General features: G+C 44.6%; 1 protein-coding gene across 15 annotated transcripts in view; it reads right to left on the bottom strand.

The window, feature by feature from the left end:
* Positions 1-16,925, bottom strand: part of rad17 (RAD17 checkpoint clamp loader component) — a 183,008-nt gene that overhangs the window by 109,945 nt on the left and 56,138 nt on the right. For 13 of the 15 annotated variants that reach the window (XR_011086589.1, XR_011086588.1, XM_068650069.1 and 10 more), the window contains 2 exons: positions 13,819-13,871; positions 1,468-1,593 (listed from right to left, as the gene is read on the bottom strand). Coding sequence is in view for 13 of the 15 variants with exons in the window: in XM_068650069.1 (XP_068506170.1) it covers positions 1,468-1,593; positions 13,819-13,871 (179 nt within the window). In the remaining 2 variants the exon portion in view is untranslated. Of the gene's footprint in view, positions 1-1,467; positions 1,594-13,053; positions 13,122-13,818; positions 13,872-16,925 lie in introns of all 15 variants that reach the window. The other 2 variants (XM_068650073.1, XM_049762344.1) reach the window with 2 other exon arrangements.

Here is a 16,925-nt window from a genome sequence, read left to right as displayed (position 1 = left end):
CGCTCGGCGGGGGCTATTTTCGGCCACTCGGCGCGTGCGCACGGCCTCCCGGATGTGCCGGGCGGCGTGCGCGAGTGCGCGGCCCGCTGGAAGTCGAATGAGGCTCAGCGATCTCCTCCGCGGTGCTTATAAACAGCCGATCCGCTCGGCGGGGGCTATTTTCGGCCACTTGGCGCATGCGCACGGCCTCCCGGATGTGCTGGGCGGGTGCGCGAGCTCGCCGGCCGCTGGAAGTCGAATGAGGCTCCGCGACCTCCTCCGCGGTGCTTATAAACAGCCGATCCGCTCGGCGGGGGCTATTTTCGGCCACTTGGCGCGTGCGCACGGCCTCCCGGATGTGCCGGGCGGGTGCGCGAGCTCGCCGGCCGCTGGAAGTCGAATGAGGCGCCGCGATCTCCTCCGCGGTGCTTATAAACAGCCGATCCGCTCGGCGGGGGCTATTTTCGGCCACTTGGCGCGTGCGCACGGCCTCCCGGATGTGCCGGGCGGGTGCGTGAGCTCGCCGGCCGCTGGAAGTCGAATGAGGCGCCGCGATCTCCTCCGCGGTGCTTATAAAGTGCCGATCCGCTCGGCTTGGAGCTATTTCCGGCCTCCCGTTGGTGCCGGGCGGCGTGCGCGAGCTCGCCGGCTGGGATCTCCTCCGCGGTGCTTATAAACAGCCGCATGCGCACGGCCTCCCGGAATTTGAACACATTTCGTCAATAAATTTTGCATATTGAATTTTGAAGTTTAATATAATGCAACAATTGAGCTCGACTTATACAAAGGATATATCATAAAATCGTAAATTTCCGTCGAATTTTAGGGGGTCGACTTATACACCGAGTCGACCTGTACACCGGCAAATACGGTATATAATGTGTGTGTGCGTGTGTGTGTCGGCATGGAGGTATGCATGTATGAATATATGTAAAGATGCAGGTGCTTATTTGGGTGCAACCCAACTCCTGTCCAACGAAAAACAAGACAGTGAAATACGCCGAAACACACGCATGCACATGTGCGCGCGTGTACACACACACACACACACACACACACACACACACACACACACACACACACACACGCACGCACGCACGCACGCGCACACGCACACGCACACGCACACGCACACACACACACGCACGCACACGCACACGCACACACGCACACGCACACGCACACGCACACGCACGCATGTACTCACGCACGCACGCACGCACGCACACACTGGTAGGTAAAACAGAAAACAACTGGACTTTCCCTGAAGAGACCAGAAGCTCGACACAGGGCATCTAAATGATGAATCCACCACCTGAGGAGCCATCTGTGTCAGGACGGCACCATAAGCCGCGGCCAGGCTACTTGCATCATTTGAAGTCGGGGATGTCGCGGGTCAAAGCCATGACTGTGGCCCATAACGGCTCCCGCAACAGAGGGCTCCCTCCAAGGAAACACTGAGGAAAGTGAACTATTGCTAAAACAAACCTGATGTCACTGATGTCAAGCTCCTCCATGAGTTCTCTGGGAAAAAGGACTCTTGAGCTACTGTCTCCACTTGCGCTATTGGACACAATGAACACAAGGAGGCATCGCCTGGTCTTCACAAAGTACCTTGAAGAAACAGCAGAATGTCATCTCATGTTATACATGAAATCACAATATATTTATTAAAGACCTGTATGTTCATTGAAAACAGTTATCTTCATCAAGTCTTAATGCCGAGATCAATGCGATCAATTTCAATTGCATTGTGAGCCTCAAAGCTGTATCCTGTTCCAGGGTTGGCAATGGCACTGGGCTATGAAAACAGTTAGCAAACCTGGTTAACCAGTATAACATTCACCAAGTCACACTTGAGCGTAGTTAGCCAAATGTTTATGTTTCGCCGCTGTCTCCCATGTGTGCATGCGGAGCCATGGCAGAGACATTGAAACCCAAACAACACCAAATGACACCATCTCGATCCACGGAAAGGCTGAGGGGTTAATTTTAACTCCTCACGGGGGTTACGGGTGCGTTCACGGTCATGATCTTGGGTTGGCAAATGAATAATGTTTGTTTTTGTTTATTTATGTACATATATGTTGACATTTTCATCTGCTGTTTATTTATTTGATCACGGGTGTATTTTGCATCCACTGCATATCTATTCTCTTTTTTTGTCGATCATTTTGTTGTCGTATCCGATGTTTATATTATCTATCTGTTTATTTTTGTATTTAATTCTTAATTTATAATGCTGGCAACTGAATTTACCCCTCGAGATCAATGAAGTAGCTACCTACCTACCTACTTAAAATTCTTGCTTTGGATAGTCATGTAGCAGACCTGAAATAACACACAACAGAATTATTATCAGAATTATTAGGCAAATTATAGTTTTGAGGACAACTACAGTGGTCTCGGTCAACCAAGATGTTAATAAACCCTAAACTTAAATATTTAACAGAGCAAAACTGAAATTCTGGCTTTCTTGAATAAATTTTTGTGTGTACAGTTATTAGGCAACTATTCGTGTGCTCCTTCTAATGGTACCTTAGCATTGGTGGAGAGGCTTGCGTATCTCAGTGACCCCTGAAAGCTATACCGGAAGGGGGATGACACCCCTGGCAGGTTTAACCATGCATGTTTTGGGATAGAGGCCAGACAAATGTCAGCACCCTCCAGGTTGGGGATTGGGCATGAGGTTAACAACCCCACCCTGTCAAAAAACAGCATATTACAGAAACGACGAGAAGGAGCCATTCCGGTATACTGTGGTGAAGAAGAGAGGGCGCATCCTTGGATGTAACAATGATGGGGAAGCTTGACCACTGATGACCCCGATCTTCATGACCAAGACCAACACCAGAGTGGGTACCTGTATTGTACGCACACTGCTCCAGTTTGGTCGCATGGACCAGGTGCTGAAGACTATGAAGGAGTATCACCTGAACATATTAGGCATTACTGAAATGAAGTGGACTGGACAGGGCGCCTCGTGATTGTGGGAGCAACCGTTCGCTACTCCGGGACACAAGACCACCATAACCATGGAGTCGGGATCATCCTTTCCAGCTTACAGCACAAGCACTAGTTAGATGGAAACTGGTGAATGACCGCATCATCACAGCGAAGTTCTATACTAGACGTGCCAAAGTCACCTTCGTGCAAGTCTATGCCCCAACTTAAGTCACCTCAGAGGAGGACAAGGACGCCTTCTACGGCCAGCTCCATGCTGTGCTTGATGAGATCCCGAGCTACGACATCAAGATGCTGATTGGAGACTTAAATGCAAAAGTGGATGGCGACAAATGGGGCCTCAATGCCACAGTGGGACCAAATGGGTCTGCAAGTTCTCCCAGTGTCAACGGAGAGAGGCTGTTGAAGCTAGCCAGCACGAACTGCCTCAGCATTTGCAACACCTTTTCCAAACACAAGCAGATCCATAAGATGACATGGGTTTCACCTGGGGACGGAACCTGAAACGAGCTGGACTACATCTACATAAACACCAGGTGGCGTTCATCATTGCTGAGACGTTCGCTCACACAGTGGTGGAGATGTAGGCTCAGATCACTTTTTTGTGGTGGGTAAAATCAGACTCAAGCTGAAAAAGGTGCAAAAAATGCAGCCCAAGAGACCTTATGCAGTGAGCAATCTGAAGAAAATCAACCTATATGGGTAACAGATAAGACCGGGAAACTGATCAATGAAAGAAAAATGGCAAAGATAAAAAGAGAACAGAAAAGGAGGCTCCGATGCTGAAGGATGGAAGACAGGGAGGTAAAGAAGAGCTACGGGAACGACAAACGGAAGTGGCTGGAGGAGAAAGCAAGAGAGACACAAGACGCAGCAGAGAGAGAACAACACTAAAACACTCTACAGCAGTAGTTCTTAACCGGAGGGGTGCTAGAATGCTTCCTAGGGGGTGCAAGGATACCCTGGGGGAAATTTACAATCTTTCGGGGATAATGGTCGGGTAACCGAAAAAAGTGAAAAATTCTGGATATCAAGAAGTCATTGTTTTAATTGGCATTAGGGATAATGCTAATTAAGCCTTACTGTAGCTGTAAAGTAAACCAATTATTATTATAATAATTATTTTATATATATATATATATATATATATATATATATATATATATATATATATATATATATATATATATATATATATATACCATAATTTTCGGACTATAAGTGGTGGTTTTTTCATAGTTTGGATGGGGGGGCGACTTATACTGAGGAGCGACTTATATGTAAATTTAAAAAAAAAAAATCACACAAAAAAAAAAGGGAAACCGCGATAAACGAACCGTGATGTAGCAAGGGATTACTGTAATTTGAGTTTCAAGTGACGTCGTGGCGTGGTGGTTGTTTACGTAAAGGACAAAGATTCAATCACGGGATGACGAAAATGACGAAGGGCCCCACGTACTATCATCATTAGCGACTTTGTTTGTAAGTGACACGGAGGACAAAGAGTTTGAAGGATTTAATGATTTGGAGTGACACAGGAGGTTTGAAAAACTATTATGACTTTTACGCACGCCCGGTGCTACTCTACGGACCTCTCTTTCACCTCCGTGGATGAAAGTCGGGGGCCGGCGCTCGGCCGGGCAGCTATCCGGTGACGGTGGATGGGGCTCGGAAATGGGTTTTACGCACGCCCGGTCTTATCTACGGAGCTCTCTTTCACCTCCATGGATGGAAGTTGGGGGGCAGTGCTTGGCCGGGTGGCTGTCCGGGGACGGTGGATGGGGCTCGGACATGGCTTTTACACACGCCCGGTCCCATTCTATGGAGCTCTCTTCCACCTCCGTGGCTGGAAGTGCCACCTCCGGGGATGGAAGTCCACGCCGCCACACGCCTGGAAGTCGACGCCGGTGCTTGGGGCCGTGTAGTGGTGAAGTATTTATGTTATAGTTATTTGATATATTTTATTTCGTGTAGCAACGCAGCGGCCACTCTCTGTCCCGTCAGTATGGTGATTTGTTCGTCTAATGAGTGTTCGTCCGTCAGTCTTATGTGTTCGTCTCGTCGTGCTTTATCGTGCTACAAGTACAGCAGGCAGGTTCTGCTCGACATCGGCAGAAGTGGGTTTTGTGGGGTTCTGGACTTTGAAGCGGCGAGAAGAATGGTGCCGGGACTCTGTGGTGGTATGTAAGCACTACTCGCCACTTGCAGAGTTTGTGATCATCAAGTGCCGTCCTTTTTACCTGCCGAGGGAATTTACCGCGATTCTGCTAGTCGCGGTATACATCCCGCCTTCCAACATCGAAGGCGACAGGATCGCGGCGCTTGGTGAACTGTACCAGGCTGTCAGTGAACAGCAGACAGCGCACCCTGACGGTTTCACCATCTTCGCTGGAGACTTCAATCATGCCAACCTGAAGTCTGTTTTCCCGAGGCTTCACCAGCATGTTCCTTTTCCGACACGTGGAGACAGCTTCCTGGACCTAGTCTACTCGGCGCAAAAGGGAGCTTTCAAAGCCACCCCCCTCCCCCATCTGGGGCGTTCTGACCATCTCACCGTTTTGCTTTTGCCCGCATACAGACAATTGGTGAAGGCATCCAGGCCGGTTCGGAGGCGGGTTCGGGTGTGGCCTGAGGGTGCCTCCGATGCACTTCGTGACTGCTTTGACACCACTGACTGGGACTTGTTTAAGCAGGCAGCCACCTACAACGATCGGACGGACATAGAGGAGTATACTGACTCTGTTACCTCTTACATCACGAAGTGCATCGATGATGTGACTTGCTCGAAATCTGTCGTCACTCGAGCGAACTGGAAGCCGTGGCTGACAGGGGCTGTCCTCAGACTGCTGAGGGCCAGGGACAAGGCTTTCAGAGCGGGGGATGAGGCTGGCTTGAGGACAGCGAGGGCCGACCTGTCCCGAGGCATCAAAGAAGCGAAGAAGGCGTTCTCGTGCAAGGTCTCCACCCACTTCAAGGACAGCAAGGACGCACGTAGCCTTTGGCGGGGCATTCAGACCATCACGGACTACAAGCCCGCACCGAGGAGCTGTGAGGGCGACGTCCGTCTGCTAAACGATCTGAACCGCTTCTTTGCTCGCTTCGACGCCCAGAACAGCACTTGCCCGCTGAAGAACACTCCCCCCCACACGAGCAGCCCTTGCGCCTCTCTGCCGACGGTGTGAGGAGGGCGCTTGCCGCTATTGACACCCGTAAGGCGGCGGGCCCTGACAACATCCCGGGTCGAGCGCTGAAGGACTGCGCTGGGGAGCTGTCGGGTGTCTTCACGGACATCTTTAACGTTTCCCTGAAGCAGGCCATCGTCCCCTCGTGTTTCAAGGCTGCCACTATCGTTCCTGTGCCGAAGAAACCTGCACCGTCCTGCTTCAATGACTACCGCCCCGTGGCACTGACGCCCATCATCATGAAGTGCTTTGAGCGGCTTGTCATGGAGCACATCAAATCCGTTCTCCCCCCCCCATCATTGACCCTTTCCAGTTTGCGTACTGTGCCAAACGATCCTCTGAGGATGCCATCTGCTCTGCCCTCCACTCGGCCCTCACCCACCTGGAGAGAAAGGACTCTTATGTGAGGTTGCTGTTTGTGGACTTCAGCTCTGCCTTCAACACCATTGTGCTGCAGCGACTCATCTGCAAACTCGACGATCTGGGCTTCAGTACCTCCCTCTGCAACTGGCTACTGGACTTCCTCTGTCAGAGGCCTCAGGTGGTGCGTGTTGGCGACAAAATTTCCGCCAGCATCACGCTGAGCACGGGGGCCCCCCAGGGCTGCGTGCTCAGTCCATTGCTCTTCACCCTGCTGACGCATGATTGCACTGCGACCTACAGCGACAACCGCATAGTGAAGTTTGCTGACGACACGACTCTGGTGGGTCTCATCACGAAGGACGACGAGACTCGGTACAGGTCGGAAGTTGACCTTCTGACCACGTGGTGCAGGGACAACAACCTCCTGCTGAACGTCAACAAGACCAAGGAAATCGTTGTTGACTTCCGGAAGGGTCACACAAAACACCTGCCGCTGATCATCGATGGTGCTGTGGTGGAGAGGGTGAGCTGCACCAAGTTCCTGAGGGTGCACATCAGTGAGGACCTCTCCTGGTCCGCAAACACCTCGTCACTGGCAAAGAAAGCTCAGCGCCGCCTGTACTTCCTGCGGAAGCTCAGGCGTGCATGTGCTCCTCAGGCAGTCCTGACTACATTCTACCGTGGCACCGTTGAGAGCGTCCTCACCAGTCGCATCGCTGTCTGGGGTGGTAACTGCACTGAACAGAACTTGAAGGCCCTGCAGCGCATAGTGAATACGGCTGGTAAGATTATTGGTGCTTCGCTCCCCTCCCTGAAGGACATTTACACTTCCCATCTCGCCCGCAAGGCAACCTCGATTGCGAGAGATGTGAGTCACCCGGCTCACTCTTTGTTTGACCTTCTGCCCTCTGGGAAGAGGTACAGGAGACTGCGCTCCTGCACCACCAGACTCGCCAACAGCTTCTTTCTCCAGGCTGTTAGGACCCTGAACTCGCTACCCCCTTCTGCGTAGCGTGCGGCACTGTTGCGCTATTTTCTGGAATGTCTGCTGTACGCGCACTTGCTCCTTTTTTGCTCCTCTTATTTATTTATTTATTTATTATTTTATTTATTGTGTCATTTATTCATTATTTATTCAGCACGCTGTTGTTATACTTGTTTACTTGTTTGTCTGTTGTGGGCCATGTCTTGTCACCGTGGGATAGGGGGGAACGAAATTTCGGTTTCTTTGTGTCTTTGGCATGTGGAGAAATTGACAATAAAGCTGACTTTGACTTTTGACTTTTGAATGTTTTTATCGTTACAGTTCCGTGGATGTTGGCTCACTGACCTCTTGTTTTGTTAAATAAAGAGCCGTTTACCAAACCCGCGTCTTTCCTTGTACTTTAACGCTACAATACAGTTATATACTAGATCTGTGGAATAACGATGAGGCTGACGTCAGGGCGCACGCGCGGCGTTGTTGACAAAGGACGAGGAATTTGATCGATGGATTTAATGATTTGGAGTGACACAGATGGTTTGATAATATTATTGTTTATATAATAGTTATTTGATCTCTAATTTATATGTCGTTATATGGGCCTGTGGAATATTTTGAAGTGCAAGTGCCGTCAGCGGCGCGCACCCATTGTTGACATAAGGGACGATCGATGGACTTAATGAATTGGAGTGACACAGATGGTTTTATAAACGTGTTATTTATGTAATAGTTATTGAATGATTCTGAATGTTACGTCAGGCCCGTTCTCAGCTCTTTGTTTGTGTTTATGTCACATTGGCATACCTATCGTTTAGCCTGTTGTTGCTCGTTCATGTCTGATCTTGGTGTTGGATTTTGTCAAATAAATTTCCCCCAAAATGCGACTTATAATCCATGAGCGACTTGTATATGTTTTTTTCACGTTATTGTGTATTTTATGGCTAATGCGACCTATATTCCGGAGCGACTTTTAGTCTGAAAAATATGGTAATCATTTTTATTTATTTATTATTTGTATTTTATGTAGTTTTAATTCATTTTTGTAAGTAATAAAGTTAAGTACTGTTAAACGAATAACAATACACAATAAAAACTAACATGATTTTGACAGGTATGCTTCAGAACACAGTTACGCAGAAAACATTGATCACAACGTGTCTCGTACGTGTCACTCACTGCATAAACCTGCTTCGGCTCCACACTGTTAGTTTTTCTTCAGTCACCAGCCGAGGTAGACCTAAGAAGGTATGTATATGTGTACTGCCTCGTGCTGTATATTTAGTAGTAATACGCTTTTCTCATAATTAGAATGCCATGCTATAATAATTAATGAGCTTTGCCTTTTGTCTCCCTCTTGCACATAAAAACAACAAAATTATTGTTTTCCAGGTTTATCTTCAGTATGTCCAAAAAACGAAAGTGGAATGATGACTATGTTCAGTATGGTTTCACGTGTGTTACTGAGAAGGATGGTACACAACGTCCACAGTGTATCCTATGCAGCACCATGTTCTCCAATGCAAATTTGAAGCCATCAAAGCTCGATGAACATTTTAAGAACAGACATGGTGGCAAGGATGCAGGGAATGATATTGCAACATTACGAGTCAAAAGAGCTAGGTTTGATCGTGCCGGCACTTTGCTGTCACACGGATTTTCACCAACAGCTACATGCTTCTTATGAAGTTGCATACCTGGTAGCTAAGTCAAAGAAGCCCCATACAATTGCCGAGGAATTGATCAAGCTGTGTGCCCTTGAAATGGCAAAGACTGTTCTCGGTCAGGAAGCTGCGAGAAAACTGCAACAAGTGTCTTTATTAAATGATGTAATCCGTAACCGAATCGTCGACATGAGTGATGATATCCTGGAGCAAGTTGTTGTTGACATCAAGGCCAGTCCTATAAAAATTAGCCTACAAGTGGATGAGTCAACAGATATGTCAAATTGTTGTCAGCTACTGGTATTAGTCTGGTACGTGAAGAACAATAAAGTGGAAGAAAGTTTTCTCTTCTGTCACTCACTGAAGACAACATCGAATGCTATAGATGTGTTCAGTATGACAAAAGAATTCTTCACAAGATACCAACTTCATCTTGACAGGATTGGTTCGATATGTACTGATGGTGCACCAGCCATGCTGGGCAATCGTTCAGGGTTTGCGGCATTGATGAGAACAGAAATTCCTGACCTGAAGATTACCCACTGCTTTCTTCATCAGCAGGCTCTTGCAGCAAAAACATTGCCCCCAGACCTGAAAAGACTTTGGAGATTTGTGTGAAGATTGTGAATATGATTCGTGGTCGTGCTCTGAATCACTGTTTCAGTCATTTTGTGAGGAAGCGGGTCAGGAACACACTGCGCTGTTGTACCATACCTAAGTGAGGTGGCTGTGTGTGGGCGTGTGCCATCTCGTATGTTTGAATTGCGAGAAGAAATTCAGCAGTTTCTCAACGGACTGGGACAAGAACTTGCTGGACATTTTGACGATCCTGAATTTGTTCAAATGCTTGCCTATTTGGCTGATGTGTTCACAGCACTCAATGAGCTCAATCGCTCACTACAAGGAAGAGGGATGAACATTCTGATTGCAAGTGAGAAGTTGGCTACATTCAAAGACAAAATTGTTTTGTGGATTAGGCGTGTAAAGAAAGGGAACTTGGCACATTTTCCTTCCCTTGAAGATACAGTCACAGAGGATGCTTCCCTACATCCAGATTTTGTTTCAAAAATTGTTGAACATCTGCAGATACTGTGCACCTCATTTGATGACTACTTCTCGTGTGGAGAACTACAACCCTGTGACGACTGGATCCGGCACCCTTTTAAGCAGAATATAGAAGATGTTGTTGATGATAGCAACGTCAAGGAAGATCTCATCGAACTGAGAAACAATCGTGAAATCCAAATGGAGTTTGCCGATGGTCACTTGGAGCACTTCTGGGATTCTCAGTTGGAAACATATCCTGCACTGGCAAAGAAGGCTCTCACTGTGCTCGTGCCTTACGCGACTACTTACCTCTGCGAGACTGGATTTTCCTGTCTGCTTCACATCAAAACCAAGACCAGAAATCGGCTGGATCCTCAACACGACATGCGAGTGGCACTCAGCACCAAGACACCAAGATTTGATGCCATCATAAATGGAAAGCAACAGCAACAAAGTCCCTGAGTTTGGCGCTCAACCATAATAATTCACAACACACCATGCACAATGTTTTTTTTGTTTGTTTTTTCCTAGTATGAAAGTAATCTTGATTTTTGTAATCCTGCAATGCATTATTTTGTTGTCAGTTATGTAAATAAAGAATTAAATACATGATGGTTTTGTTACTTACACATGATAATTATGATATTAATATTGCTTTTCATCAATTCTGGAAGGGGGTGCGAGAACTGGTTGGTGAATTGAATGGGGTGTGAACAAGGAAAAAGGTTAAGAACCACTGCACTATACTTATATCGGTCTCTTGTACATTTTGATTTTGTATATAGTATGTTTATTTGAAATAACTTATAACAACAATTATATTTGTGTCAATAGGAGCATGTTTTTGTTCTGTCTGCTTTTGCTTTGGGATTAATTTTGTATATAAATAACCTACTAGTGTAATACTTGTACATGAAATATGTTGAAAATTTAGGGGATGGAGCTAAATAACTCCATTTGAACATTTAACGATTTTGATGTAGGTTAACTGATGATTTTTTTTTCTTCCAAATATTTAACCTTCTGTGTAATGTGTTTATAATCAATCAATCAATCAATCAATCAATCAATCAATCAATCAATCAATCAATCAATCAATCAATCAATCAATCAATCTCCAATGTAGCTCCTTTAAGTTTGTAGTTTGACTTCCTCTAAAAATAATACTGTCTCCTTATTTTTCCTTTAATTTTAGGAAAAATATGAGAAACATTTGTAACAAAAGTGACAGTATTATGAGTTTTAGGTGCGGATCTAAAATTGGTGTCAAATTTGTCTCATGAGCAAGATTTTAGCAAAAACATTTTCCCCTGGGTTCTGCTCCCTCCATGAGCACACTCCAGCCCAGGCCCGACCCTCGACCAATGAATGAGGGATGAGAACGGCAAATGAAAAAAAACACTGAAAAGTAGCCGGGGTCTGGGGGAAGGCAGTTTAATTTAGTCTGATCGCGCAACCGCAGCGCGCCGGGCGCTCACTGTTGCATTGCTTTAAGAGCGTCTTTGTGTTCCGAGTTGTAAGATGACACAGCTCTCAAGCCATGCCCATATGAAGCAGTTCCTGATCGTGTTTGACTTGTCTATTTCCCTGGCACGATCCTCGTCTTTTTTCTCTAAAACCTTCGCCATTTTGCTAATTAGGCAAATGAGTAGGCAAATGATGTCACGAAAGTAGCGCCAAAATGCTGCCAAAAAAAGGCGGCTGTTGCCGCAATACTACTGCCATATAAAATGCCCCCCCCCATATAAAACAATTTTTTCAACGATCTACACGATTCACGAAAATGATACTCCCGACGGAAAAAAACACGGAAATCCGCGGATCCGCGGAAGATTCTCATCCCTGATGAATGCCCTCGGCGAAAATGTACAAGGCACCCCCAAACACGGATCGTTTAACAAATCTGAACAAATTATACATTTATCGTCTTTTTCTTTATTTTTTACATTATGCAGGAAATGGGGTCAAAATACAAAAAGTCCTGCCTAGCTACAAAAACATATTAAATAAATAAAAGAAACATTTTAAGCATATAATTATACCTACACACCAAATCAATAAAAAAGACATAACTAGACATTTTTGATAAGTGGTGATGAGAAAGGTTTTTATAACTTTATGAACTGATATATTTCTGAGCACTTTGAAATAACAAATGACTTTTTGATATATTGCCTAAATAGCTTAATGACCCTTAAGGAACTGTGTAATGCATGCCTGATGTTTTTTTTCTGAATCATGGACACGGCCAGAGTCGTCTTGACCGTTCAGTACTTGATTGTATCTTATGTTTTGACTAATGCTAGACGCCAGTTTTTGATTACTACTGAATGTTCTGCACAGAGGGAAATAGTTTCCCTAACAAAGAAAAGATACGGTTGGAAGCATGATTAGACTAAGAATAAGCAAAGACATGATGTATCAAAAGAACAGCAATAGATTAATGATGTCACAGCCAAAAGCTAAAAATTTCGTACAAAATGACAAAATTAAAAGAATCCAGCAGTATGTCCAAGATTGGAGAAGAATGTTCACAGGAAGGTCACGTGGAGATAAAACCAGCAGGTGCCAGAAGGAGCCAACCAAAGACTTGGCCAAAGATGATCGCCAAGGCCGAAAGACGGGAGGGAAGACAACAGCCCCCACCCGAGAACTCGGCCAAAGATGATCGCCAAGGCCGAAAGACGGGATGGAAGACAACAGCCCCCCTCCACACACACACACCAAGAGCCCCCCACCTCCACACCGAATCGCCCATAATCAGCACCACTCCCATGCAAGCAGACTCTCCTTCGAACTTGCCCCACCCCGAAGACTCATCGCCCATCAATCCCGGCCCACAATGTGCTACTGAATATAAAACTGATCTAACAACCTTGGACTTTGCCTTTTCTGAATGGAGACTTTCCGCTCTTGAAGGGCCCAGCGCTGTATTGTACTTTCCTGAAAACAGAGCTTTTTGAACAAGAATTGTGATTGAACTCAACCAATCTGTCTAAGTCTAATTTCTGCTTCAGTGTCTTTGCATTTTCCTAAATCTGAAGAAATCAAGCGAGCACACAGTGAGTAAATTGGATAACAGGTGATTGGCAAAGGCTTTTGCCGTGAGGCGCAGAGAACGCGCTCCCTAAATTGTGGACAGAATCCAACAATTACTCTACTTTTTTTTAGTTTGTTACACCACCAAGGAAGCTGAAATATTTCATGTCCCCTAATTGTCCTCAGTGACTAAAAATAGTATCAGAATTGTAATAAGTAAACCTCTGCATTACATTATAACCTAATTAACATGATCGAAAACGAAAATGATTTGCCGTTTTATGGCTGAGCAAGAAATTGGCAGCCTCTCTGTAACTAAAGATCCCTGTCGCGTCTATTTTCTTTCATCAGTCACCAACATATGCAAACACGACACGTTCTGAGAGGCTTTATGTTGACTTGTTCATAGGTCTTTATACACGTAGTATATTCAAATTAAATCTGGTTCATTTGACTTACAATTTCCCCGACATTCACGTATGGGGAATCCCCAGCCCTACTCACCACTGCCAAATTCAATTTGCCACTGGCAATGTGGCAAATGTGTGCACCCTTATTTTCAAAATGCAAAGAAAGCAGGAGAAATCAGATTTGTACTTACCTCAGAATATCATGCAGCCCACTAGGATTGCGGTAAAACTGGTTTGGGAATTCCTGTGGAAAAATGCGTGGATAAATAAATTTTCCACAGCAAAAATTTTAATTGATTAATTTAACTTATTTTCCGTACCAAAAGTTGCACTTAGAAGCCTTTAGTTTTCTCAAAAAACGAAGGTGCGCCTTTTAATAAGGTTCACCTTCTGTGTGGACCGAATTCCAAAATCTGTAAAATTGTTTTGTGTGGCTTCTACCACAGGCTTCCACCGTAATATACAGGCATAATATGTAGACTCGATGAACGAATCAGAAGACATTATGTTTTACGTAGATCGGGGCGGTAAAACAATCAGAGGACTGTATGTAATACAACCCTCCACCGCCATTAATAAATACAGGACTGTCTCAGAAAATTAGAATATTGTGATAAAGTTCTTTATTTTCTGTAATGCAATTAAAAAAACAAAAATGTCATACATTCTGGATTCATTACAAACCAACTGAAATACTGCAAGCCTTTTATTATTTTAATATTGCTTATTATGGCATACAGCTTAAGACAACTCAAATATCCTATCTCAAAATATTAGAATATCATGAAAAAGTATACTAGTAGGGTATTCAACTAACCACTTGAATCGTCTAATTAACTCAAAACACCTGCAAGGGTTTCCTGAGCCTTGAAAAACACTCAGTAAACTAAAGTAACTTCAGTAAACTAAATCACAAGCATGGGCAAGACTGCTGATCTGACTGCTGTCCAGAGGACCATCATTGACACCCTCCATTAGGAGGGTAAGACACAAAAAGAAATTTCTCAAAGAGCAAGCTGTTCACAGAGTGCAGTTTCAAAGCACATCCACAAAAAGTTTGTTGGAAGGGGGAAATGTGGCAGGAAACGCCGCACAACCAAGAGAGATGACCGTACCCTTAATAGCATTGTGAAGAAGAGTCGCTTCCAAAATTTGGGGGAGCTTCAAAGACAGTGGACTGAAGCTGGAGTCCAAGTATCAAAAGCCACTGTTCACAGACGTGCCCGGGAAATGGGCTAAAATAGCCGTATTCCCATGGACAGGACAGAAAATAAGATTATCATCCCTGACCCATAACACCTCAGCAATGCCACAGGCTGATAGCCTCCATTCCACGCCACAATCATGCAGTAATCTGTGCATACGGATTCCCAACCAAGTACTGAGTGAATTAATGACATTTTCAAATGTTTGCTTTTGTTTTGCTGTTATATATTTTTTTAAATTGGTCTGCGGAAATATTCTAATATTTTGAGGTTTCTTAAGATGTAAGCCATAATCAGCAATATTAAAATAATAAGAGGCTTGCAATATTTCAGTTGACTTGTAATGAATCCAGAATGTATGACATTTCTGTTTTTTTTAATTGCATTACAGAAAATAAATAACTTTATCACAATATTTTAATTTTCTGAGACAGTCCTGTAAATACTATCATTTGTACAAAAAAACAGCATTAAGACCCTCTAAAATGGCATGAGATGAGAAAATGACATGAGGGAACCTGTAACGTTTAATGGCGAATTTGCCCAACTGTTTGATGGATTTGCGTATTAATATCGATTACAATTTCGAGTACAATGTAGCAGATGATTAAATAGTAGAATAAAGTACAACTGAACTCACTGCCTTGCTCCTGTGATGTATTTTTTTTACCATAAATCGTGGCATGCATAGACAACATTTTCACAAACGTAATAAATAAAGGAATAAATGGTGGTAACTCAAAACCTAAGTGACATTATGGACCACCCAGTCTTTTCTATCTGTGAATATGATCAAACAAAGGGCGCACACACCCTACCAAAGTCCTTTACAGAAGAAGAAAAAATAGAAAAGTCAATAAAAGACTTAGAAAAGCAACTATAAGTACAGGATTGCAGTACGATTTACAAGGAAACTGATGCCATTTCAGCATATGAATGCTTCTTGAAAATCCTGCTACAGCTGTATGATAAACATTGCCCATTAATTAGGGTAATGGATAAAAGCAAAAATAATAATTCAGCTCCACGCTTTAATAAAACCTTAGCGAAAGCCTGGAAAAAGAAAAACAACCTACTGTATTTTTCGGACTAAAAGTCGCTCCGGAATTAGCCATAAAATGCACAATAAGGTAAAAATAAAAACATATACTATAAGTCGCTCCGAAGTATAAGTCGTATTTTGGGGGAAATTTATTCGACAAAATCCAACACCAAGAACAGACATGAACGAGCAACAACAGGCTAAACGATAGGTATGCTAACGTGACATAAACACAAACGAAGAGCTGAGAACGGGCCTGACGTAACATTCAGAGTTATTCAAATAACTATTACATGAATAACACGTTTATAAAACCATCTGTGTCACTCCAATTCATTAAATCCATCGATCGTCCTTTATGTCAACAATGCCGGCCGGGTGTGCGCCGCTGACGTCGCTTGCATTTCAAAATATTCCACAGGCCCATATAACGATATATAAATTATATGTCAAATAACTATTATATAAGCAATAATATTACAAACCATCTGTGTCACTCCAAATCATTAAATCCATTGATCAAATTCTTCGTCAACGCCGCGCGTGTGCCGCTGACGTCAGCCTCGTCATTATTCCACAGATCTAGTATATAACTATATTGTAGCGTTAACAAAGTACCAGGAAAGACGTGGGTTTGGTAAACAGCTCTTTATTTAACAAAACAAGAGTTCAACGAGCCAACAACTACTCAACTCTACGATAAAAACATATACAAGAAGCTACATGAAATAAAATATATCAAATAACTAGAACATAAATAGTTCACCGCCACAAGGCCCCAACTTTTTGCGTGGACTTCCAGGCGTGGACTTTCAGGCGTGGACTTCCATCCCCGGAGGTGGCACTTCCAGCCATGGAGGTGGACGAGCGCTCCATAGAATAGGACCAGGCATGCGTAAAAGCCATGCCCAAGCCCGATCCACCGTCCCCGGACAGCCACCCGGCCGAGCGCTGGCCCCCAACTTCCATCCACGGAGGTGAAAGAGAGGTCCGTAGAGTACGACCGGGCGTGTGTAAAAGCCATAGTAGTTTTTCAAACCTTCTGTGTCAC

Source organism: Syngnathus scovelli, chromosome 3 (assembly GCF_024217435.2).
Source record: "Syngnathus scovelli strain Florida chromosome 3, RoL_Ssco_1.2, whole genome shotgun sequence".
Lineage (NCBI taxonomy): Eukaryota > Metazoa > Chordata > Actinopteri > Syngnathiformes > Syngnathidae > Syngnathus > Syngnathus scovelli.
The sequence above is the reverse complement of the archived record's forward strand: the minus strand, read 5'-3'. Positions and strand labels throughout refer to the sequence as shown.